Here is a 26,226-nt window from a genome sequence, read left to right as displayed (position 1 = left end):
TTGATTCATACATCACTCTCTGCACCTATGGTTTTACTCTCTTTACACACGATGGGGAACAATAATACTAGTTGGCTTAATATAGCTCTGTCTTGTGCTAGATTGGTGGTAGCTCGAGCTTGGATTTCAACAAACCCACCCGGTAGGACGTAGTGGTTAAACCTGCTACACGAAATTTATACTATGGAAAAGGCCCTTGCTAAGGGCAGAGGCCGAAAGTCTGTAGTAAAAACTGAAAAAATATGGAATAATTTCGTATAATTCTGAAGGACACAAGTTGTACATAACCTCTATTGTTTCTCCCTCCTCTTTTGCTTGGTTTCTCGGTTTCTTTATTTCTATATAACTTAAATTGGGCCTTGTCTAGTGCTTGCTGTACTTTATGTATACATGATATATCCCGGATATCACTCAAAACTTGTATGTTTAAGAATATGTATCATATATCCCTTCTTTTTTTTTTCTGACTTGTTTGCCAAATAAAAAAAATTCTATACAAAAAAAAAGAAATGTACATGTATTAACTGTATTTAATTTTAATACTATAGGTAATGGAAATTACGGACGAAGAAAGCAAGATTTAGCACCAGCCAACTAAATGTTAGTGCCATAAGAAGGATTATTTTGAAAAACTGAAGGACATCCAGCATTCTAAGTTTAAACAATTTCCAAAATCTAGGTGTGGCGCGGAAGTGGGAGCTGAGGAAAGTACTATACCTGTAAGTGAAGTCTCTAATTTTGCATTTCATTAACCCAGAGCAAAGTCATATATGTCCACACAGCATCAGAAATAATGCCAGAAAGACCAATCACCACCTCCTCATCTGAAATATTATCAGAAAGACAAATTGCAGCAGCATGACAGAATAACATTCATCTAAAGCATGCATGATCTAAAGCATCATGTAATTCCAGAGAGGAAGCACACACTGCATAAAAGAAAGATATAACAAAAGGTTTCTTCTGCAAACCATCAAAGAAAAGACACTGAAAGAAGACTCCAAAGCTGACACGCTAACAACCAAAAGATTGGAAAATCACTTTTGTTCAACAACCGTTTTTAACCAGTTACGCAAGTTTGAATCTATTGTGTACTGTTCTGTAATTCCATGTAAATCGCCACAACATTATCTGCTGTGCATGAGTGATATGTAAAAACTGATTAAATGAGCACCGTTGTGCTATAGCTAATGTAAATAAATCCTCGTCTTCAGAACTACAATCCTTAACCTTACACCAAACATACAAAGGGTAAAAGGAACTGATGTTCTGCAACTGGTGAGCCACAATAATACTGTGCATGTTCTCAGTTACTGCCATTACGCCAGTGCAAAAAGGTACTTGTCAGTTTATTCATTAAATATCAGACTAACACCTTATCACTGTATTGCTAAGAATCTATACAAATAGATTTGAGAAAAACTTCAGTCACAAAATAACCCAAAGACTGTTATCTGCTAGAAACATTTCGACAGGTTTTACAGGGCTGCATCCAGACATATTTTGCTCAATTCAAGTGTTAAGAAGATTACACACAATTTCTTTTAGAGATAAATGCTGAACATTATCTAAACGAGCCCTACTCTAAAATTGGGTTCACTCTTACCGTGGCATATAAGCAAGAGAAAACTAAATGTAGAGATATTAACTCTAGGAATACACCTTATAAAAACACGGGCTTTGAGAAAAAATTCAGTGTTCACACCTGCCTCAATCAAAGCAAAATAACCCTAGCTGGGGAAAAAAGTTACCTGTGCCAAAAAAGATTCAGCCATTAAATCTCATCTCACTGAATTTGAGAGAATGCACACTGGAAAAAACCTCTCTCAGTGCTCTGAATGCCAAAAAAGTTTCCGCCGTAAAGCTTATCTCACTGAGCATATGAGAATCCACACTGGGGAAAAACCTTATCATTGCTCTGAATGTCAGAAATGTTTCATAAACAAACTCAGTCTCACTCAGCATATAATAACCCACACTGGGGAAAAACCTTATCAGTGCCCTGAATGCCCAAAATATTTCAAAGTTAAAGCACTTCTAACTGCACATGTGCGATTGCACACTGGGGAAAAACCTTATCATTGCTCTGAATGCCAGGAATGTTTCATAAACAAACCCAGTCTCACTCAGCATATAAGAACCCACACTGGGGAAAAACCTTTTCAGTGCTCTGAATGCCAGAGATGTTTCAGTGACAAAAGAAGACTCACTCAGCATATAAGAATCCACACTGGGGAAAAACCTTTTCAGTGCTCTGAATGCCAGAGATGTTTCAGTGACAAAAAAAGACTCACTCAGCATATAAGAATCCACACTGGGGAAAAACCTTATCAGTGCTCTGAATGCCAGAGATGTTTCAGTTTAAAACACCATCTCATTCATCATATAAGAACCCACACTGGGGAAAAACCTTATCAGTGCATTGAATGCCACAAATGTTTCAGTTTAAAAAGCACTCTCATTCATCATATTAGAACCCACACTGGGGAAAAACCTTATCAGTGCTCCGAATGCCAAAAATGTTTCAGCCATAAATCTGATCTCACTCCACATGTGAGAATCCACACTGGTGAATAAAATTATCAGTGCTCTAAAGGTCAGAAAAGATTCAGAGGTAGAGATGTTTACATGCACCATAAGAAAATACACCATCAAAAATAATTCAGTGCTCCAAATGCCAGAAAAGCATCAATTTTAAACGCAATCTCACTCTACATGAGCAGATGCACACAGGGAAAAAACATTACCAACGCTGTGAATGCCAGAAATTCCTATTTGATAGGCACAGCCTCACTAACTATAAGCGACTCCATACTAATGAAAAACCTTATGAGTGCTTGGAATGGTTTCAAATGACGCTAGTGCCAGGATGCCTTTTTGGGAATCGTGCGCTTCATTTAAAATTGGTTTAAAATTGTTGATCTCCAAAAAGGCCTAAATCAATAAATTGAATTGAAATTCAAGTTTATCATTGTAATCCTATTTTTGGAAAAGATGTGATTTATAACCCCATGAGGCGGTTCCATTCCAGAAAGCATTAAATCCAAAAGGCACAAAGCAGCAAACAAAGGTCAAGCACAATGGTCCCGTATGTTTACAATATTGGATGGTGCAAACACTTCCAACATCCGCTGCTCAAGGATGTATGAAGTACAACAATAGAATAACAAAAAAAGGAAGGTGCACTCAAATAAAGTCAATCAGAGCAAAAGTTCTTTTATAATTTTCTTCTTCTTTATTCAAAATTATATGTTCTCTGTAAGCAAGGCACAGCCAACGCGTTTCGTTCCCTTTTTTAGCCGTGGGAACTTCGTCAGGATTGAAAGAGTTACAACATATATATACATAAATATACATAAATATACATAAAAAGGACACATATACCAAAAAAGAAAAGTTATTTTCTCATTACATACTGACATGACTATTACAAACAATTCTACATTGACCCAAAGAAAAAATATACATGTTTCTAAAACGCTCTGAAAAGAGTGAATTACTATGTATACATTTATAAAAAGGCATCGACATATAGGTCTAACCCGCATAAGAAAGAAGTCACAAAAAGAATGATTTATTTTGAAGATTATACTGAATATCCATACGATGATACTACATGGCATTTCAGCTGTAATCAACATTTAAAAACATTGAAATATAGAAAAAATGAAAAAGTGAAAGAGATATGTAAAGTTTTTCCACGCACGTAGGATCAAAAATAATCCCAAATTGATGGAGAAGGGGGGGGGGAGGGGGGGGGGCAGAAAAAGGAGAAGAAAAACTGGAGTTTGAAGGGAAATGGGAAATGGGGAGAAAAAGATTTTGTATCCCCAACAGAAAAGATGAAATTTATATACAGAGTGCAAAAAAGAAAAGGAGAAATAGAAAAAGTAATAACCACAACGAAGAGGCATGCACCACCCGTCATGTGAACCAGTTAGAGAAACAGCCATGGTATAGCATACTCACGCTTACCATGAAATAAGTCAGTTTGCGGAATGCAGACAGTCAAGATTTCCAGTGAAGGACGATGATCTGAGTGGAAAAGTCCTTGGCTATAGAATTTTAATACCAAAAAGTAAAAGAGAATCAATATCCCGGAAGGTCAGTAAGAATAAAAATAGCATGAAGGTTAAGCCTGATTAGACCTATTGCATTCTCGGAATTAAATCTGGCTAATATATGTTATAGAAAGACATTCCCTGCCAACCGTGCCTCTTATTACATCGGTGTGTTGTTCTCACTATTGGTGGCCCTCATTGGTACTCCTGCATGTACCTTTAAGCGAAATCCTAGTATCTCCTTGTCCTTGTAAAATCAGGTTGTAATCATGAATGAATTAATGAAATCAGATTTGGTTATTGCGCAACTTAGCCCAAAGGGCGTCAAGGCGCCTAATCCAAATGCCTGTGATGTCCCAGGAGCATGCTTACTGATAGGCCTTGACAAAACACCATGTTTTTAGTGCCTTTCTGAAAAGGGACAACAAGGGTTGCGCTTTAATCTCCACGGGGAGGGAATTCCACAGTCGGGGGGCCACAGTGGCAAAGGCCCTACCTCCCCATCTGACTTTCTTTACACGAGGGATACACAGAAGATTCATATTGGAGGAACAAAGGCTCCTGCTGGGGGTATAGCAGGTTAGCAGGGAGCCTAAAGCATCCGAAGGTCCCGCCAATAATGCTCCAAAGGCCAGACATAGAATTTTAAACAGAATTCTGTGCTGGATCGGGAGCCAATGGAGATTCTTCCTGGCAAGAGTAGCAGAAAAGGAATTAGGGACGTCCAGAACAAATCTAGCCACTGCATTCTGCACATTCTGAAGGCGTTGGATAAGGCCCTTATTGATATCTGCATACAAAGCATTGCAGTAATCCAGCCGGGAGGACACCAACGCGACCACGGTCTGCTTACGGGCCTGAGGGGAGAGATAATGAACGATTCTCCTCAGAATCCTAATCACTCCCCAGCAGGTAGCCACAGTTCTGTTTACCTGGAGGTTCATAGTCAGCGAGGTGTCAAGAATAACCCCGAGATTCCTGGCTGAGTGCGATGGAATAGGACAGGCTCCCAACGAAGGGGGCCACCACTCACTGGACCAGATATCATGGTCCTTACCAAAGACCAGTACCTCAGTTTTATCGCCATTCAGCTTCAAGGAATTTTGAATCATCCATTCAGAAACTGCTTGCATGCAGTTCCTGAAGCTGAACGCGGAGGCACTGGCCGAATGGGCCAGGGACACCATAATCTGTGTATCATCTACGTATGATACCACCTCCATCCCCTGCGATTTTACTAACCTAGCAAGTGGGGCCACATAGATGTTAAACAGGGTCGGACTCAATGCCGACCCTTGTGGAACCCCACATTGCAACGGTTTGGCAGGGGAGAGGAACTCGCCAAGCTTAACCCTCTGCTCTCTTAGTTCTAAAAAGCAGGACAGAAGGCTCAGCGCTGGGCCCTGCAGCTCTATCTCCCTCAGACGAGCTGTTAGAGTCGAGGGAGACAGGGTATCAAAGGCTGCCGTCAGATCAAGTAAGACTAGCAGGGTGGTCTGTCCCTGGTCAACCTTAGTTCGAATATTATTCATCACCACGGTAAGTGCTGATTCCGTGCTATGGGACTTCCTGAACCCATGTTGGGACTGGTCCAGGAACCCAGAGGAGTCAAGGAAAGCAGTAAGATGTAAGTTAAGGTGGGATTCTAGCATTTTAGCAGGGGCAGGGAGCAAGGAGATAGGTCTAAAATTTTTAAGGGTTTTCGGGTCCCGGATGGGCTTTTTGAGTAGCGGCTTAACTATCGCCTTTTTCCAGGCTAACGGAAAGGTACCCTGTAGAATAGCTTTAAAAAATGGAGAAAGGGGAAATTCCACTTGCAGGTGGAGGTGTCTAACACGATGTTTAAGTGAAAAACTACATATTCAAGGAATAATGAAACCATATCACTGTATTCTCGTCCCTTCTCGATGGTAAACATTACCGGGAAAACTGCTCGTGAACTGCTATCTGATTACATCACAACGAATGAAAACATATTTCTCACAAAATAACTGTCTTTGCGCTGAACGTTTTATGTGAACCCTGCCATATATTAGTAATTTATTTTGCTAAAACATGAAGTGCGTGTCAAATGGTCAAATATAAGAGTGACAAAAACGGTCAATGAACAAATATCTATGAACACAACCCATCTGTGAAAAAAATAATAATAAACAAATTATTTTACGCGCGACAAGTACAAAATACAATAAACATCAACTGTGGGCAGGGTTCACATAAATCGTTCAGCGGTCATGTGATCGCGACTTGAACCTATCAGAACACTTAAAACTAGAGACAGTGAACCAGAGCATAGTACCGGCATTCAGATTGGCTGAGAGAACGCGGCGCGCAATACTTTACATTTGGTTGTAAGTCCATTACAAATGTTTGTTGATTTCTCGTATGTTAAACCTTTGGTTTGTTTTAGATTGGGGTAATAAATATGAATTCAGGTAATCGCAAATACAGTTATTTTGTGAGAAATATGTTTTAATTGAACATCGTGTTAGACACAACATTATGAATCACTTATATGATGACAGTATTATTTTGATAATGTTGAAATAGTAGCTGTATAGCTCGTTATATTCCTTGTTTTCCTACACAGACCCCCGAGGAAGGGTCGACTCTGACCCGAAATGCATTGGGTAGATGTTGAATGTTAAAGTTATAAACCGTCATAAAAGAACGGATTAACTCAATTTACTTTGAAGAACTTAAGAAAATGAAACAAATACATTTTGTTTGAAATCAAGATAAAGTTATGAGGATCTTATTAATGGAAATCGTAAAAAGTTTGATATAAGACCATTCAGGTCATGGTATATATGTGCACACCTCCACCTGCAAGTGGAATTTCCCCTTTCTCCATTTTTTAAATTTACAATAGAGTGTTCCTTGACAAAACACTTAAAAGGAGTGAGTTGCACAAAATCATATCAGAAAAAAAGTAAGAGGAGAAAACAAGATAAAGTAGAGTGCTGGACGGACAACAAGAAAGATTGACCCTGTAGAATAGCGCCATTCATCACCCCTAATAGCGGGTCATGAGTCAAATAATGCTGAGGAGGTTAAAATATTCAAATTGAATTCTAATTAAACATGAAATGTTCATTGTTCAATATATTTCTCTTAGTATTTTAATGTGAGGACATTATTGCTTAAGAAAAATAATTAGTATTTGTTTTTCTATATGTAGGAAGCATTACATTAATGAAACCACTGTATCCCACCTTCTTTCTTTCCTTTCCTGTTCTTTATGAATGTTTCTATTGTTGAACTTTAAAGATTGCCCGAAATTAAGAATTGTGCTCTACATAACTTTGCTAAGTTACAGTTTGTTGATTTGTATGTACAACTTTTGTCTCTTATGTGTATGGCAACTGATGTTTTGTTTTGCTTTAATAATCAGCTTATGTTTATTAGGTTTTATTATTCAATAAAATGTTTCAAACACAACAAATGGTAGTTGATATGTATTTTCAACTGCAGCATTTTTATTGTATGGGCAATTTCAAAGGGGACAAAAATATGGTCTGCGGGTTGACTGAGTACCACATTGGCATCAGCAGGCAGAGGTTTGGGTAGCTGATTGGGGGTACATGTAAAGTTGGAATTAGGGGGAACAACGCATGTACATTGTGTGGACTGTGACTCCTGGAGTTATTGTGAGGGATACTATGCTACCCTGTAAATGATTTCCCTAGTGATTATTATCACGGTGAAGATCCCTCAGAAATAAAATGACTGTCAATGCCAATGGAGTCCATCACCTGCCACAGCTTGGACCTATTGACCCAGTCGAATTCTGAGAACTGGTCCATGAAGGCTAGGTATATGGGGCTGGAACGAGCCACAGTGTATTTGTTCAGAACCATGTACAGGTTTAAACACTGTTCACAGTGGAATGACTTGGGCGAATGCCGTTTTGGATATCGGATAAAAAGTTGTTTTTATCAACCCATGATACAAGTGTGTCAAGTACCATGCGGCCCACCACCTTCACCACAGAGTCCAGCAGAGAAATGGGCCTATAACAATAGGTACTGTCCCGTTATCCCTTTTTAAATGCCGGGACTATGATCGATAAAGCACTAGAATTTGTGCAGCCAATCTGGACTGCAGTATTGATGACAGCTGTGAGGACAGGCACCCAGGTTTTTAAGTGGGCGATGTAGAGATATGGTGGGATCCCATCTGGCGCGGGGGTCTTGTTTTTAGATAGACCCAGAATACCGGCACTCATCTCTTGCGTGGTGAAAATAAGTTCCGGCTTGCCTTCCACCCTTTCCTGCCCCTCAGTTGGCGGGGTATCTGACTGGAAGATACCCTCGAAATGATGTACCCAATCGTCCTCTGTGATTTGGGCATCCAGTAAATTAGCATTATTTCCAGATAGAAATGGGCTGTTAATAATGCCCCAGAACTTTGAGCTATTATGCAGTTTACAAGCATTCAATAAATCGTTCTAGGCCTCCTCCTGCAGGGCAGTCTTGCGAGTTGCTAGAGCAGCCTTATATGCTCTTTGTAGGCCTTTGTCTCGGGGCTTAACACCCAAAGCCTGTCTCAGGTTCATGGAAGCCTGGGAGCACGCCGAGTCAAACCATCGTGGACCTGGTTGCTAATGGCCACTACCCGGGTCCCGTAGTAACTCCCTTATGACAGTAGACATGGATCCAAATGCACCCATGATGTCCGGAGCACTTGCCTCATCATCCAGACAGGTGGAAAACTCGCTGCAACACCGAGTTAAAAAATGATTTGTGGAGTAGCTCTGGGACACTACACCCCCACTTTACGCTTCTTCCCGCTTCCACTGTTTTAAGGGGGACACCAGCCACCCCGCCCACCTTGGTGTCCGAGTGTTCGGGTCTAGCCTGTTAAGACACAAATGGGGTTGTGGTCACTGCATTCACTCGCCTGCACAGAAAAATCGGTAACCAGAGAGTAAAAGGGGATAGATACAAAGGTAAATTCAATAAAGGTCTCACACCCTCTCCCAATAAAGGTGGGAATAATGTCTGTTTTCACCGGAGGCAGCTTATTCATTACGAGATGTTAGATCAAATTCAAGCAAGATGGAGTTAAGCTCAATACCCTGGGGAGTATGTTCCATGTGTAAGCCTGCTTGTCGTGCACAGTCCATAGCTTTCACTCCTCCTTGCTTGATGTCCCCACACCTATGAGTGTTAAAATCCCCTGTTAGAAAAATGTAGTGATAACTCTGACCCTTCAAGATGCTATCCTGAAGTACAGACCCCAGCAGAGTTATGTAGCCCTCATCCGGGTGTGTAACCCCCGCGTTGCAAAAGTTTGCCAGAAGTAACTTGCTCTTTCCACTGGACAACAACATGCCATGTAAATTGGGAGAGACATATAGTGGAGTATTATAAGAAACTGACTCTGTATACTGCACCAAAGTGAGGTACAGTGTGTATAGAGTCCAAGGGTCTCCAGAGGTAGGCAGAGGTTAAAGTTAGATAGAACCTTACTCTCTAAAGTGGTAGGTTGGTCGAGCAGTAAGGCAGTATCAGAGGACAGTGTTACGCATTTAATGTACACACTCAGTCAGCAAATGAATTCACACACTCAAGAACTGAACTCTAGGCCAATTGTTTTTGTATAAATAAATATACTATTGTTTTATTTCTAGAACTAAGCAAGCCTGGCACAGGTAAGCATAAAAATACTTTGCAGTAATAATGTACTTGTATGAACACAGTTCAAGTAGGCAGTAGAAATTGTACTTTGTTTAATTTATAGGGGAGCAATAGTATGCAACACTTAACAAATACAGTACATTGAAATGAATAGGCTTCTTCAGTAAATTGCAGGGAAGTTACTTTTTACGTTACTTTTCTAATTCAGTGCTGGATACTTAGATTCAGCACTGATACATTTCCTAGAAAAAGGTAAGTAATTAAGTGTTGGTTATTCGCATGAGTTCTAAAGAATATTTTCAGTTTTCAAAACGCCACACTTGGAAACTTTTTGGAGCAGTACATTGAAATGAATGGTCTTCTACAATAAATTGATGGTAAGTTACTTTTCACGTTACTTTTCTAACTCCGTGCTGGATACCTAGATTCAGCACTGGGACTGTCTGAGCATACCCTTCCAATGCCAGAAACCGGTCCCCGGAAGCTTGTTTCCTTTCCAGTAAAAGAATTGGCTTGGTAGTTTGGTCTGCCCTGTTCCCATGATGCACTGGGCCAGGGACAGACTAATTTGCATGTAGCCAGGTTCTGAGCTGGGATGGTGCAGTGAGCTAAAAAACGGTGATGGATCAAGCCCTGATCTTTTGACTGGGTATGAGTGTTCTGTTTAATTCAGATACTCTGTCCATCACCACCCCCTTTTCTGAATCGTTTTGTCCACCACAAGCGTGGAAGGGTATGCTCAGATGTGAGTCCCTTGCTCACTGCACCATCAGGATTCAAGCAAGCCGGGCCGAAGACGGCTGTAATGCCAGAAACCGGTCCCCGGAAGCTTGTTTCCTTTCCAGTAAAAGAATTGGCTTGGTAGTTTGGTCTGCCCTGTTCCCATGATGCACTGGGCCAGGGACAGACTAATTTGCATGTAGCCAGGTTCTGAGCTGGGATGGTGCAGTGAGCTAAAAAAACGGTGATGGATCAAGCCCTGATCTTTTGACTGGGTACGAGTGTTCTGTTTAATTCAGATACTCTGTCCATCACCACCCCCTTTTCTGAATCATTACTTACAAAACAGGCAACATTTGTCATTGTTTAGGGTACCTGCTATCAAAGCCTTTATGGAAGGCCTTAAAAAAATAATTCCAACCAGACTGCCACCATCTCCAGTGTGGAACCTAAACATTGTTCTTACTAGGCTCATGGGTCCCACATTTGAGCCTTTACGCAAATACGAATTACAATTCCTTACATGGAAAGTAGCTTTCCTTGTCGCAATCACCTCTCTCAGGAGAGTAAGTGAGATTCCGGCTTTAACTGTACGAGAACCATTTTTACAAATACAACGCAACAAAGTGGTTCTTAGAACAAACCCAACATTTCTTCCAAAGGTGATTTCTCCATTCCATCTTAATCAATCAGTAGAGTTACCAGTATTTTTCCAAAACTCTGATTCTGTAGCGGAAAGAGGTCTTCACACGCTTGATGTCAAAAGAGCTTTACTTTATTACATAAACAGGACTAAAGCCTTTAGGTAAACAAAACAACTGTTTGTGGCTTTCTCACCACCTCTTAAAGGCAACCCAATTTTCAAAGCTGGAATTGCCAGGTGGATAGTAAAATGCATTCAAATATGCTATCAGAAATTATCTTCATTATCATGGTATTTTTAGTCTCTGGGTCTTTTCTGGGGGCATTTAAGTGAGGTGACGCTCCTTCCCTCCAATGGAGGAGCTGCCCGCAGAGATACAGGTAAGACAGGCAATATTAAACAATAATGACCATCGCAACAACAGTGTCAAGAGAGCTAAAGCAAGAACTTGTTCATCAGTAGCACTTTCTGTTTTTTTTTAAGATGCAGGTTCAGAGTTAATTTGGATTTCAGATGGTTGCGAATTCCAGAGTCTCTGGGCAATGCCGGAGAAGGCTACGTTTTCTTCTTGAATTTCTGCGGTTTCAACAGTAAAGACAACATGTTTGTGCAATGTACATCGGGTGTTGGAGTGTGTGGCTTTTTGTGTCATGCAGGCAATTGAAAATGTTTTTCTTGCCTCGTAAGGGAGCCAGTTTAGTGATTTCTAATAAGCTGTGATGTGATTATTACATTTGAATCCAGTAATAAGCCTTGCAGCTGAGTTGAGGGAGGAGCTTTGAAAGAGTTGGGATGCTAGAGACAGGGCGGAAGGTATGTAGATCAGTGTGTTCTGCTGTGGGTTTTCTAAGAATGGCGGTTATCTGTCCAGACTTCACTTTCAATGTTTTTGTATTTCCCATTTATTTATTTATTTTTTGGTATTTGTAAAGCGCGACTTATACCCTCAGGCGTCTTGGCGCTGATAAAACCAGTTAATTATGATAATTAGCAAGAGGAAGGAGCAGTTATTGGTTAAAGAGCCACATTTTTAGAAGCTTGCGGAATTGGAGGAGGGAGGAACTCTCCCTGATGTTTAGGGGTAGCGTGTTCCATAGCTTTGGGGCAGCCACCAAAAAGCGACGATCGCCCCAGGATACTGTTTTTGTACGAGGAACAACCAGTTGACTGAGGGTAGTTGAGCGTAGAACTCTGCTAGGTCTGTATCGTTGTAGCTGATCTTTCAGAAAGTGGGGACCTTGGTTGTTAAGCGCCTTGAATACGATACAGTGGGACTTGAAATGAATTCTGTTTCGGATGGTGAGCCAGTGGTACTCCTTTATACTTTTGGATATAGATTCGTATTTTGTTTTACCAGAGAGCAGGCGAGCTGCTGCGTTCTGGATTGTCTGTAGTTTGGATACTACTCTGGATTGGGCATTAAGGAAGAGACCGTTACAATAATCCAGAGCAGAGAGGACAAGAGAAGTGACCAATGTTTTAATGGCTGATTCCGGAAGGAAAGGACGTATTTTTCTTATCATCTTCAATTTTAGGTGTGCTGCGGAGACTGTTTTATTGGCATGATGCATGAAATTTAGACCTTCATCGAAGATGATTCCGAGGTTCCTGACTTTGGCAGTGGGGGTGGGAGGGGTGCCGAAGGCTTCTGGCCACCAGCTTGAAGGCCAGGCTGGGTGAAGGGGTCCAAAAATGAGCACCTCGGTTTTTTCTGAGTTTAATTTAAGGCAGTTGGTGTTCATCCATTCTCCTATGTCTACAAGTCCTTTCTTGAATTTTTCTGCCACTAGATCTCCGTCCCCTTTGATAGCCAGAACAAGTTGGGTACAAGAAGAAGGACTGCCCTGCTGGAATCCTGGCCTGCACCAAGAGGATTGCACTCTGCTGTACACTAAGGAACTCTCAAGAAAGGAGAGAGGGACCCAAACACCAAAGGAGAAGGGTACCAGCATAGATCTTAGTCATAAAAAGCCCCCTTTGGGTAAATCTACATACATAAATCCACACTAAAAATAGGAACCGTATGTCACCGATATAAGGACAATGAACATGAAGAAGGCGGCAAGTTCTTAGCGGTTAGGCTGCTGATTAGACCCGGAAAGCAGGTTGGGTATCCTGTTAGTATGCAATTTAACAAGCTCAAACAGTTTTTTAGGTTGAGTTCTGGCATTGTTTAGCTGTTTCCTGAAGACGTTTGCTTTTGAGCTATGTATGTGTTTGTTTTAAATTATTCTTAGAGATCTCAGGTGCTGGAGGTGTTCGAGCAAGGAGGAGAATCTCCATGACCCTTCACTCAATCTTAGATTGCATCTTTCAGCGTTTAGACTACCATTGTACCAAGGCTCGGAGTCTTTGGTGGATACTCTTTTTAGCTGGAGGGGTGCCATAGAGCATAGAATGTTTGTCATTGAATTAGTGTAATGATCAGTAAGGTCCTGGACATCTGACGTCTTCGGGAGGGGGTAGTATGTAATTGCTGATAGATGTCAGTTCATTCAGGTTTATGTTTCGAGGGTTCCTTTTTCAGTGTCTGTTTTTTTTATTTGAATCTTTTTTGAGGACACTGATTCAGTAATTTTTTTGAAGCAATTTTTATTGATTTTCAACATACACACCCACTTTTACATGGCACATGTTCATCAATGGAAGGCACAAATCAAAATACATTGCATGATTATTCAGTATCCACAGTGGAGACTACATCAATATCTTTAGTGTATGACACCTTATATTACATCCTGTTCACCTTATTTATCAGGGACTTCCTCAATATATGCATTTGATGTCATCCCATGGTGCAACGACTCCTCAACCTAGTGCCTCCCGCATGCTCCCGCCCTGCCCTCCCCCTTCCCCTGAACTCCCCCCACCGGTGAGCTCCAAACAACATAAACAAGAATAACTAAATGTCTTTCCGTGCTAGGGAATGTAGGTCTTGGCATTGATTAATCAGAAGTTTATACAAAAACTGATGGAACCATCCGGTTTCAGAACTATGACAATGGGGGAGGACCAGTTACTGCTGGAAGGTTTTATGACTCCTAGTTGTAACATGCTCTCTATTGCGGCAGGAACCGCGTCCCGCCTAGCGCATGGTATTCTGTAGGGGCGTTGTTTTATTACTTCATTTGGTGGGGTAACAATGGTATGCTCGACGATTGTTGTTTTTCCCGGGAGGTCAGAAAAGATGGAGGAGAAGGACTCTAAGAGAGTCTGAAGAGACACTTTTTGTTCTTCTGTTAGATGTTAGTTTATGAGCAATTGAGTCCATGTTGAAGGAATGGGTTTTTAGTCAGACAAAACGTAATGGGTGTCTTTGGGGAGGGGTCCCAACAATTTCTTTAGTAGATTTATGTGGTATATCTGGGTTTTGGTTGAGGAAAGGCGTAACCGGTAAGTAGTGAGGCTTATCCTTTCAACAACTACATATGGTCCCTTCAATTCTGCCCTTTTTTGGCGTATAGAGGAAGGTAGGAGTAGGAACACCTAGTCATGGACTTGTAACTGCTGTCACCTCTTTCCTTTATTGCAAGACATCTGCTAGCTTCTTTGAGCTTTTTCTAGGTTGTCGTGAGCAAAATCTTGCCGTTTCTGTATGCGGTTTCTTAGGCTTTGGGTGTATTCTAGAGGCTGTTGTGTGTCTTCTTGTTTCTCTTGTTCCCAGTCTTTTCTTGTCATTTCTAGCAAGGTTTGTGGCTGTCTCCCATAAAGAAGTACAAAGGGAGAACAACCCAAGCTTCTCTAAACCTGGCTTCAAATAACAAAGAGGGTGAGTGGCAACAACATGTCCCATTATTTCCCTTCGGTGGTTAGCATTTTCTTCATGGTTAGCTTGAAGGTGGCATTATATCGCTTGCACAGACCCTCTGTCTGAGGGTAATAAGCCGATGTTCTTATTTGGGTAATTTTCAAGGTTTTATAGACTTGTTTCATTAAACGATAAACAAAGGGGGTACCCTGGTCTGTCAAAATCTCTGTGGGAAATCCTACCCTCAAACAGTTCTAGTAACTTTTCACTGATGTTTTTTTTGTGCTTGGTGTTCGTAGGGGAAATGCTTCTGGGTATCGAGTTGCGTAATCCACAATAACCAGTATATAGATATATAATTTTTTCGATTTTGGGAGAGGACCCAGTAAATCCATACTTATCCTCTCAAAGGGGTTATCGATGATTGGTCGGGGTTTTTGGGGTCCTTCTTCTGACATATTTCACACTCCCTGCAGTATTTATCTACATTGGCGAATATCCCTGGCCAATAAAAAATATCTCAACACAGTCTGGGTTGTTGTTTCAGGTACACTGTGACCTACTAGAATGTGTGACTGGGCAAAAAATAATATTTGATAGCGAAATCTCTTGAGAACCACTAACTGTGGGGGATCGTCTTCTTTTCCTATCCTGTATATTAAATTGTTTTTGAGGATGAATGAGGGGATTGAGGATGGTATCACTGGGTTCTGCGCTTGTTGCCAGGCATTCTGGCGGGTGGGGTCTTTGAATTGAGCATACTGAAATGACCGGTCCGAAAGCCAAGGAGCATGTGTGAGCAGCGTACAAGGGGGTGTAGGAGTCTCCCTCAGTGTTTTTTTGAGCAACAAGATGAATTCTGAATAGTCTGTGTCCAAACTGAGTTGTTCGGGTAGGTTGTCCGATACTCCTACCCTGACTAGTAGAGTACTGTCATTGGGAAACTTGATGGGGATTTCGGTTATTGGATAGGTTCTGATGTCTCCATGAATGCAGCGGATGAGTGTCTTTTTCTCTGTGCCATTGCTTAATTTGTGCCGGTGCTTTCAGGTGCTAAGCACAAGCACCTATTTCTCAGGGCCGGGTCTATAGAATTGAGAGTCATGGGTATGCTCCAAAGCCTGAGGAGTGTTGCAGGTGATGACTTTTTCATGGTGAAGCTTCGTTCATTGTTTGAGGCTCGATCGGAGTGGGTCAGCTGCAGAGCAAGTAATGAAGCGGTGAGGCGGGCTGTGGTTGGCGGCAGCTTCAAGGCTCTTCAGGGACAGGGCAGGCCTCAATGCAGATGGAACAGGCACAAATCGACTTCCGGGGCACTCCTGGCAGCGTGAAAGCTGGTTGCTTCTCCCCATCCAATCCCCCGGGTCCGGACACGAGGGAATCCTCTGGAAAAGAGAAGGAATAGTTGAGTTCGATGAGAGGACGTGGAGCAAGCAGAGGAAGTGGCAGAGGGAACCGTTGGGAATCCCCTAAAAACTTCTGACAAGAGAGCACTGGGTAAAAGGTCAGATCAGTTGGAGGTGAGAGATTTAAGTCAAGTAATGTTAGTACCAGAAATGGATACACCCTAAAAACAAAAAAAATCTGATGATCAGTCTTCCTTGTAAAATAGGGTCCATGTTAAATACAGTTTCAGTTTTTTCCAAGGTGACACATTGAAACTTCTTTGCTAACAAAAGTGCAGATTGCTGCTGGGGCTTATTTATGGTAGGAATATAAACAACTGTGATTAGCAGAAAGTCAAATGCCATATTTTGTGTACGCATTAGGAAAAAATGTTGCAAAGAGGCAGGGATGGAAAGAGTGCTGGGGAGCTAGGGGGGTGTGTTTTCTTGAGCAAAAGGGATAAAAAAAAGTCCTCTTGCCAGATCTTAACTAATAAAGAAGTAGTTTCTTCCAAGAGTCTGGTGTTCCCCCGAAAGATTAGTTTCTGAATTTTATAAAAGGAAAAAGGCGCACACAGACCAGTCCAAGCCCAGCGTTTCTAACTGCCACCGCCAGCTAGTCATTCCAGTCATTCTCCGAAGGGGCAGTTTGCCCTCAGGCCCAATGTGGTGAGCCCTCTGTCAGAGATGGTGCTTGGCGCTGGCGGAGGCAAACGTGTGTGCCGAGGACTCCAGTCTGCCTTTCACAATCGCTTATACTCTGTGCACACGGGGGCTCTGCAGGACCCGGGCTTCACAGGACAGTGCAATGAGTGCACGGCCAGTCATTCATGCTGCAATGACGAGCATTATTAACACACCACCATGGCCACCACAGGAATGTGCATCCCACAGAGAGCAGCGTTACACTCTGGAACAAGCTCCACACAGGCACAGCCCACCCCTCTCAATCACACTCTTACCTCCTAGGTCCAGTGACTCCTCAGCGAGGAGCTGGTACAGAGTTATGATTCAGTTGTGGTGACACGGAGGGATGTATGTGTCTCAGTTGTATCAAAAGACCTAACAGAGCGTTTATTTAGGGTTTTACTTGCAGGGGCTGATCTTAGGACTACTTTTCTTGGTTTGGAATTAACCAGGAACGTTGTTTCCATTGATGCAGCAGGTGCAGTAGCACTGAGGCCCATTCAGTTGGCCTACTGCTGTTGTTTACAATCCAAACAGCAGCTAGCAGTGGGTGTGGGTAGGGGCATTTTCTGCTTTGCACTAGGGCCCATGACACACTGGCTACGCTTTTGAAACAAGTTCAAGTTCAAGAATTTGTATAGCGCGCTACTCACCCAGAGGGTCTCAAGGCTTGAGGGAGGGTGGGTGCATTACTTATCAAAAAGCCAGGTTTTTAGCTGCTTTCTGAAGGAGAGGTGGTTCTGTGTAAGGCGGAGGTGAGTGGGGAGAGAATTCCAGGTTTTGGCCGCTAAGTAGGAGAAGTATCTTCCTCCCATGGTGGATCTATGGATGCGCAGAATTGCGGCGAGGGCTTGATTGGATGATCGTAGTTGGCGGGTGGGTGTGTAGAAGGACAGTCGTGTGTTGAGGCATTCGGGTCCTAGGTCGTAGAGGGCTTTGTGTGCGTAGGTGAGGAGACGGAACGTTATTCTCTTGTTGACGGGGAGCCAGTGGAGGTCTTTCAGGTGACCGGAAATATGAGCTTGACGGGGGATGTCCAGTATGAGTCTGGCTGAGGCATTTTGGATGCGTTGGAGTTTTTTCTGTAGTTTGGCTGTGGTTCCGGCGTACAGGGTGTTTCCTTAGTCCAGTCGGCTTGTGACCAGTGAGTGGGTGACTGTCTTTCTTGTTTCGGTGGGGATCCAACGGAAGATTTTTTGGAGCATGCGTAGGATGTTGAAGCATGATGATGAGACGGCGTTGACTTGTCTGGTCATCGAGAGGGAGGAGTCTAGGATGAAGCCCAAGTTACGTGCGTGATCTGTAGGTATGGGTGCTGTCGTCCCAGGCAGAGGGGGATGATCCTAGGATGAGGACTTCCGTTTTGTCCGAATTTAGTTTTAAACGGCTGTTCTTCATCCATTCGGCTACTTCTTTCATTCCTTCGTGTAGATTGGTTTTGGTGGTGTTTGGGTCTTTGGTGAGGGAGAGGATCAGCTGGGTGTCGTCTGCGTAGGAGATGATGTTGAGGTTGTCTTGTCGCGCGATGGATGCGAGGGGGCTCATGTAAACGTTGAAGAGGGTGGGACTGAGTGATGATCCTTGTGGTACGCCGCAGATGACTTTGGTGGCCTCTGATTTGAATGGGGGGAGGCGGACTCTCTGGGTTCTTCCGGCGAGGAACGAGATGATCCAGTCCAAAGCTTTTCCTTGTATTCCGACATTGCTGAGGCGTTGTATGAGGGTGCCTTGACAGACTGTGTCAAAGGCGGCGGAGAGGTCAAGTAGGATGAGGGCAACTGTTTCTCCGTTGTCCAGTAGCGTTCGGATGTCGTCTGTAGCAGCGATGAGGGCAGTTTCGGTGCTGTTTGGCTCGGAAGCAGGACTGTGAGGGGTCGAGGGAGTTGTTGGATTAAAGGAAGGCGGCGAGCTGACTATTGATGGCTTTCTCAATGACTTTGGCAGGGAATGGGAGGAGTGAGATGGTGCGGTAGTTCTTAAGTTCAGAGGGGTCTGCTGTGGGTTTCTTGAGAAGGGCGCTAAGTTCGGCATGTTTCCAGCTTTCCGGGAAGGTGGCGGAATTGAAGGAACAGTTGATGACATCGCGGAGATGGAGTGCGAGGATGGAGTCTGCTTTGTTGAAGATGTGGTGGGGACATGGGTCGGTTGGTGAGCCTGAGTGGATAGAGTTCATCAGGCGGATGGTGTCTTTAGTAGTGATTGGGTTCCAGGCGTAAAGGTTGTGAGAGTGCTGTTTTGGTTCGGAGGTGGGTGGAGTGGTCTGTTCTTCGGCCTGGTTTTCAAAGCTGTTATGTATGTCGGCGATTTTGTTGTGGAAGAAAGAGGATAAATAGTCGCAGAGGTCTTGGGAGGGAGTGATGTCGTTGGTGCTGGCGGTGGGGTGGGTAAATTCTTTGACAATGTTGAATAGTTCCTTGCTGTTGTGGGCGTTGTTGTCGAGTTGATCCTTGAATTCTGATTTCTTGGTGGATCGGATCAATTGGTGGTGTTTGCGGGTGGCGTCCTTGAAGGTGGTCAGGTTGTCAGTGGTTGGGTTTTTTCTCCAGGTTTTCTCGAGGGTACGACATAACTTCTTGGATTTCTTAAGGTCATCGTTGAACCAGGGGGCCTTTTTGTTACCTTGTTTGATCTGGTGGTTTTTCAGGGGTGCTAATTCGTTAGCGCTGTGGGTGATCCATTGTGTAAGTTTGGTGGCAGCTTGGTTTGGGTCCGATGATATGGTTGGAGGGTTTTGGTTAAGCGATGTGAAGAGTTAGTCGGTGGTGATTTTGTTCCAGTTTCTTCGAGGAATAGGATGTGGGGGGTTGTGGGTCGTGGTCTTTTTGTAGCTGAAGTGAACGCAGCTGTGGTCCGTCCAATGGAGAGCTGTGGTGTGATCAAAGAAGATGTGTTTGCTGGAGGTGAAGATAGGGTCCAGCGTGTGTCCGGCTAAGTGGGTGGGGGTGTCAACAAGTTTTTTGAGTCCGAGATTGGCCAGGCTGTCCAGAAGGGTGGTGGTGTTGCTGTCGTTTTTCTTTTCCAGGTGGAAGTTGAGGTCTCCCAGTAGAATGTAGTTCTCGGATGTGAGGGCATGTGGGCTGATGAAGTCTGTGATGTCTTCGTTGAATTGTGTGCGGGTTCCTGGTGGTCTGTAGATGAGGGTGCCTCTAAGTGTGGTCCTGGGGTCGGTGTGGATCTGGAAGTGAAGGAGTTCGGCGGTCGCGAGGTTATCGTCGGAGCTGGTCGTGATTCGGATGGTGTTCTTATGGACGATGGCGATGCCTCCTCCTGTTTGGTTGGTACGGTCTTTTCGGATGATCTTGTAAGCGTTCGGGATGGCTATGGCGATGTCGGGCGTTGATGAGGTGTTTATCCAGGTTTCTGTAAGGAAGGCGACGTCCGGCGATGTAGTGTCTAGTAGGTCCCAGAGTTCAGTGGCGTGTCTGTGGACCGCGCGGGTGTTCAGCAGGATGCACTTCAGGTGGCTAGAGTCGGAGCTGTGTTTGGAGGAAGTGGATTTGGTGTGGCTCCTGATGCAGGTGAACTAGCAGGAGTGGCAGGCGAATGGTCCGTGGGTGTGTCCGGGGACTGCTTCGCGGCGTCATACGTTATGCGGGTGGGGTGGGTTTTGCGAGGACCAGGGGGTATGGCGCTGGGCGCGGTCCAGGCGCGGACGGGCGTAGACGGGCTTACCTTTGGCGCACCTTCGGCGCGCATGGGGCGCGACCGCTGCGCGCAGAAGCATCTGTCATATGTGGATGGTGGAGGGGGGAGGGGCGAGGGAGGAGCAGCTGGGAGGCGGGAGCGGGGTGGAGATCCGGGCAGGGAGGCACGACAACAACAACAAAATACAAGATGGCATCAAGTAAAAATTGATACAGGATTGGGGCACAAACACAATAAGCGCGATGCTAATGGCAGTGGCAGCGGCACAATCAGGCGAAAATGATAACTTCAAGCAGCACAGCACTATTGAAAACAAACTTACAGCGCACTTTGACAGTCTCGCGCTATGAAATAATTATGCTTAGCGGTAATTTAAACAGTCAGGCAATCTAGCGATAGCAATAGTGGTAGTGAGGCGAGGTGGCAGGCAGCAGTTTGGCTGTATAGCGCTACGATACCAGGTAGAGCAGGGGAGCAGCGTGAGGAGCGGCCGCGTCTGGTGGGAGCATCTTGGCTTCCCATTCCAAAAATATAGTACCCTGATCAAGCTACTCAACCTCTGTGTCCCACTTCTGTTTGCCATGGTCAGGATTCATACACTTTGCTCTCCTGCTGTACCATTTTGCACCGACATTTGCACTTCTGCCTGATATGCAAAATCAGCTATTTACTCAATGATGTGTGAAAATTGAAGTTTGCAATGGTTAATAGGTTCAAAAGATATTGATTACACTGTGGGCAATGTATAGACATGGTAGAGGAAAACTCTATTGCATCAGTACCAAACTGCGTAATTTGGACACAAGAACAGAAGAATGACCAATCATGGCAAGAGAAAAAAAGTTAATCTCACAGACGTTGATTATTTTGAAACCTTACCAGCTATGTTCCTTTAAAAAATACACAATGCATTGGCAAAAGAAAGTGAAAAGGACAGAGTACAGTTTGTGCGTATTAGGCAAAAACTAAGTTGACATTCTGGCCATTTCAATAAATAAACACTTAGGCGTGACTTCACACCTGGCTTGACACACAAAATCATAATCACTAGCTTTTTGTAATCATTAAGACCGCAACTCAGCACTTAAAAAAAATATATCTTTAAGAAACTGAGTATAGAAGTTAATATTTCATCAATAAAAGCATTGGTACCATATCTTGGCTTTAATATTTGCTAAGTGTTGGCGTGTTTCAAGAAAGATACACAGTAGGTTTTGTGTTTACATCCTGGCAGCCACGCCAGCCTCCATCACCGCTGAAGACTCCTTGGCGGTAGGTTGGCGGTCACTTACCCATCAAACAATCTTCCCACACAACTCAACCTTCGGGTATACACAGAACCAGGCACACTGCAGCCTTGTTCCCATATAATAATATTATGTTATGTTTTATTGATTTAACATAACATATGTGTGTGGAGGGTCAAGGGGAATATTTAAGGACCTGACTGCTCGCTCCCCTAATAACTGGATACAAAACAACAGAGCAGAACAGGTCGAGAATGAGTGTGTAACTATGTATGCGACTGTGAAGCAAATGGATGCATGTGTGAATGAACGCTGTCGAAAGCTGAAAGCTAGAATGAATCCCATCAGACCACCCATGTGGTGGATTTCGCGTCATGTGGGAGTCTGCTGATCATTCTATCTCGCATCCGACCATGTCGTGTCGGTGCTAGGATGAATGTCAGTGCTCTCGCTATAATGATCAGCATAGAGTGTGCTAACTGTGACCCCCTTTCTCTTCCTTTGTGCTAACTGTGACCCCCTTTCTCTTCCTACACTGTAGAGCGGGGCCTCATACTCCCGAGCGGTTGCCGGGTGAGGTGAGGTCTTTACCCACATAAAGCTGGGTAAGTATCGCTAAGAGGAAATGCCTCTAGGTGATAAAGCTATTATGCTTTTTTACAATGCAGAATGTCAATCATTCATGCATGTGTGTATCTCTGTTTGGTCTCAGTGTTTTCATGTGGCTGTTTGTGTGATATTCAACGTTGCTGTAAGTAATTTTCTGCTTCTTGATAGGAAGAAGATACGCTTCTCTTCCCCCAGAGGTATATATTTACAACAAGGGGTGGTGAGGGACAGAGTCTCTGAATTAAGCAGAAAGCTCTCACCCAGTCAAGAGATCAGGGCTAGATCCAACACCGTTTTTTAGCTCACTGCACCATCCCAGTTTCAGAACCTGGCTGTATGCAAATTAGTCTGTTCCTGTCCCAGTGCATGATGGGAACAGGGCAAACCAAACTACAAAAGCCAATTCTTACACTGGGAAGGAAACAAGCTCCCGGGGACCGGTTTCTGGCATTACAGCCGTCTTCGGCCCGGTTTGCTTGAATCCTGATGGTGCAATGAACAAGGGTCTCACATCTGAGAATACCCTTCCACGCTTAGGGTGGACAAAAATATTTACAACAAGGGGTGGTGAGGGACAGAGTCTCTGAATTAAGCAGAAAGCTCTCACCCAGTCAAGAGATCAGGGCTAGATCCAACACCGTTTTTTAGCTCACTGCACCATCCCAGTTTCAGAACCTGGCTGTATGCAAATTAGTCTGTTCCTGTCCCAGTGCATGATGGGAACAGGGCAAACCAAACTACAAAAGCCAATTCTTACACTGGGAAGGAAACAAGCTCCCGGGGACCGGTTTCTGGCATTACAGCCGTCTTCGGCCCGGTTTGCTTGAATCCTGATGGTGCAAGGGGGTCACAGTTAGCACAAAGGAAGAGAAAGGGGGTCACAGTTAGCACACTCTATGCTGATCATTATAGCGAGAGCACTGACATTCATCCTAGCACCGACACGACATGGTCGGATGCGAGATAGAATGATCAGCAGACTCCCACATGACGCGAAATCCACCACATGGGTGGTCTGATGGGATTCATTCTAGCTTTCAGCTTTCGACAGCGTTCATTCACACATGCATCCATTTGCTTCACAGTCGCATACATAGTTACACACTCATTCTCGACCTGTTCTGCTCTGTTGTTTTGTATCCATGTTTTATTGATTTGCATAGTGCATTAATCACTCAAGAGGGTATCCAGGCGCTTGGTCCGGTGTGTAGGTGTGAGGCCTCACAAGGTGCTTATGTGAAGAGCCAGGGTTTCAGCTTCTTGCGGAACTCAAGAGGTGAGGAGGCGGCTCTGATGTGTTGAGGCTTATGGGTGTGGGTGGAGCTAATAAATGAAGTGGGTTGGGCCACTGAGGAAAGGGCGGGGATGGGGGGTGAGTGTGGCCTCCTAAAAAAATGTGAGCACCTGCACCTAATATTTTACAAATTAAGCTCCGCTCCGGGCAGATCTGAAAGTCTTTCACCAGTGTGCTCTGTACGACGGACTGCTATAACCCGAATCCAGTAAGACTATCACATTTTTTCCATTGAGTGTAAGACTTACGTAGAAGCCAGAACCCATTTCTTCTGTATATAGGATGGTTTTGGGTATACAACTGACAGCCATCAGTTCTTCCGTTGACTTTTTTTGAGGAAAGGTCCTGGCTACATACTCACACTCCTCACACTCGTAGCATTTGGGTCCCTGGAACGGAGCGTCATCCCCTCTAGAGGGCTTGCCTTTCAGAGGCTCCTGGGGTGGCCTGATGGGTTTCTTCTCATTTTGTATGCATCCTGTGGCATACCGTGAGGACCTATCAGGTTCAAAAGCTAGTGTCTTTGGTTGGGCCCGAGCAAAGGACGTTGCCATCTCCACAGCTTGATCTACAGAGAGATGTGGCTGTTGACATAGCCACCTCTGGGTGGGTGTTGGTAAGGCCTCAAGAAACTGCTCCAGATAAATGACCACCAATATTTGTTCCTTGCTGTTCTCTTGGGGTCTTACCCATTTATCCGCAGCCGCCTTTAACTTTAAAAATATTGTCTTTGGGGTACCTCCAGGTTTACCTCGTTCCTTTCTGAATCTTGACCGATATGCTTCGGGATCCTGTCCCAAATGGTCCAATATGACAACCTTAATGTCCTTGTAAGGAGTGTTTCCTGTGGGGTTAGCCACCTGGTACCCAGCCTGGGCCTCCCCTGTCAATAGCAGTGCTAAAAAGCAAGGCCACTTTCCCTCCGGACATCCACAGCTTGGGCAGCCCTTTTGAAATTCGTAAGGAAGGCATCCGGGTCCTCTCCCGGTTGATATTTCTGGAGGGATATGTTGGGGTGCCCTGCATGTACCCATTGGTGGCTCTGTTGACTTGTGGTTTAGGGTGTTTGACCATCAGCAACCTTATGTATGCATTCATCCTGCTGGGTGAGTGAAGCCTTGAACATTTTCCTGTCCACTTGGCCGTCGTCATCTGTCTCTCTGGCCCATTACAATTTTTCTTGACCGCGAATTAGTTGTAGTATTAGGCTTTCCATTATCTCGGACTAATGGAATTATGCCCACATTCTACAACAAGTATTTAGAAGAGTCGGTCAAGAAGAAGCTCACTGCATTGAATCATTTCTTGGTATGCACTTTTTATTAGTATTACAGGAAATCACAATGATTGATTGTCGCTTTTATATTCTTCTTTCCCACAAGGTCTTTCACTTCATTCCCTTAGGTGAGCCTCGGCCGCCGTAGTCCCTCGGACAGAAGAAAAAGGCTCAGGTAAGTGTTTTTGCTTTATGGTTTAGTCAAGGGAGGATGTGAAGGATAAATAATAGCTATGCATAAATGTGAAGGGAGGGGGTAGAGGTTGGAGTAACAAAAAAGAAAAAGAGTAGCCAATGATTTCTGCTCTTGTCTTTCTTTTCTGTATCACTTATTTCTTTTTCTCTGGGTCCATTTCACCCCTCCGCCTCTCCTCCTGTCCCTCTCTGACTCAGCCCCTTTCCAAAAGCCCCATAGATGCCCACGCACCTGGAAGAGCCACGTCACTCCGGGGCCGTGGCGTAGTGACTATGCGTCCTTCATTGATGTCTGGTCTCCTTCTTCTTCGGCTTTTCCTCCTCCGCTGGGTTCGGGTGTTCTGTTTGCAGACAAGCTGTAACCTTCCCTAGGCTCCGGTTCTCTCTCTCGGAAGGCTGTTAGGTCTTCTCTGTCTGGTTTCTCCACCTTGCGCTCCCTTGCTGCGTGTAGCTGGACCAACTACTGACCAACCTGACACGCTCTCCGCCACGCCTTCTTGAATCGTGAATCGTCTGAAGTCTGTCCTCATCTCTGGCTTAAAGGGGCCTCCGGCCGATTACCCTCTCTCCACTTCATGCTGGCAGCAAAACAGCCAACTGGTAACAGGGTACTGTGAATATAGGAGGGGAGAAATATATGAACGGATGGCATGGCACTCCTTATCCTCTAACCCATCGTCTACTACAGGGCCTTCCTGACACCCGTCTTGCTCACAGGTTGGACATCCCTCCTCGTAGAGTGATTGGCAAGCAGCTGAGTTGAGGTTTTACCAGGAAGTGACCTTGCAATGACAGCAAGTGCTCCTCTACCCCAACCTAGAAATGCTTGTTTATTGATAGCAAAAAGCATTCTTGTTCCCAGGCCGAGACCTTAGTCAGGCCTCCCTTGTTCATGATCTATTGATAGCTGCTTCGCCTCATGGACGAATAACAAACCGTCTCATCTGTACAATGTATGTTCAGACCTTAGTTGGTCAAGGTGTAGTGATAGTGTTCTTACAAAGTGGAATTCGTAAGCAAAGTAGTTTCATGGAAACTAATCCTTCAGTTTCACAGATGCAAATGTGTCAAAAG

The 26,226-nt window shown here is 44.1% G+C and overlaps 1 protein-coding gene across 1 annotated transcript in view; it reads left to right on the top strand.

Annotated features, from left to right (window-relative positions):
• Positions 1 to 3,875, top strand: part of LOC147738115 (uncharacterized) — a 78,657-nt gene extending 74,782 nt beyond the window's left edge. The window contains exons 4-5 of the mRNA XM_086952141.1: positions 549 to 1,678; positions 1,730 to 3,875. Of these exons, the coding sequence (XP_086808267.1) occupies positions 1,804 to 2,577 (774 nt within the window). The 5' untranslated portion in view covers positions 549 to 1,678; positions 1,730 to 1,803 and the 3' untranslated portion in view covers positions 2,578 to 3,875. The remainder of the gene's footprint in view (positions 1 to 548; positions 1,679 to 1,729) is intronic.
• Positions 3,876 to 26,226: the final 22,351 nt, after the last annotated feature.

The sequence above is a fragment of the Lissotriton vulgaris genome, chromosome 1_1 (genome assembly GCF_964263255.1).
Source record: "Lissotriton vulgaris chromosome 1_1, aLisVul1.2, whole genome shotgun sequence".
Taxonomy (NCBI): domain Eukaryota; kingdom Metazoa; phylum Chordata; class Amphibia; order Caudata; family Salamandridae; genus Lissotriton; species Lissotriton vulgaris.
The sequence above is the reverse complement of the archived record's forward strand: the minus strand, read 5'-3'. Positions and strand labels throughout refer to the sequence as shown.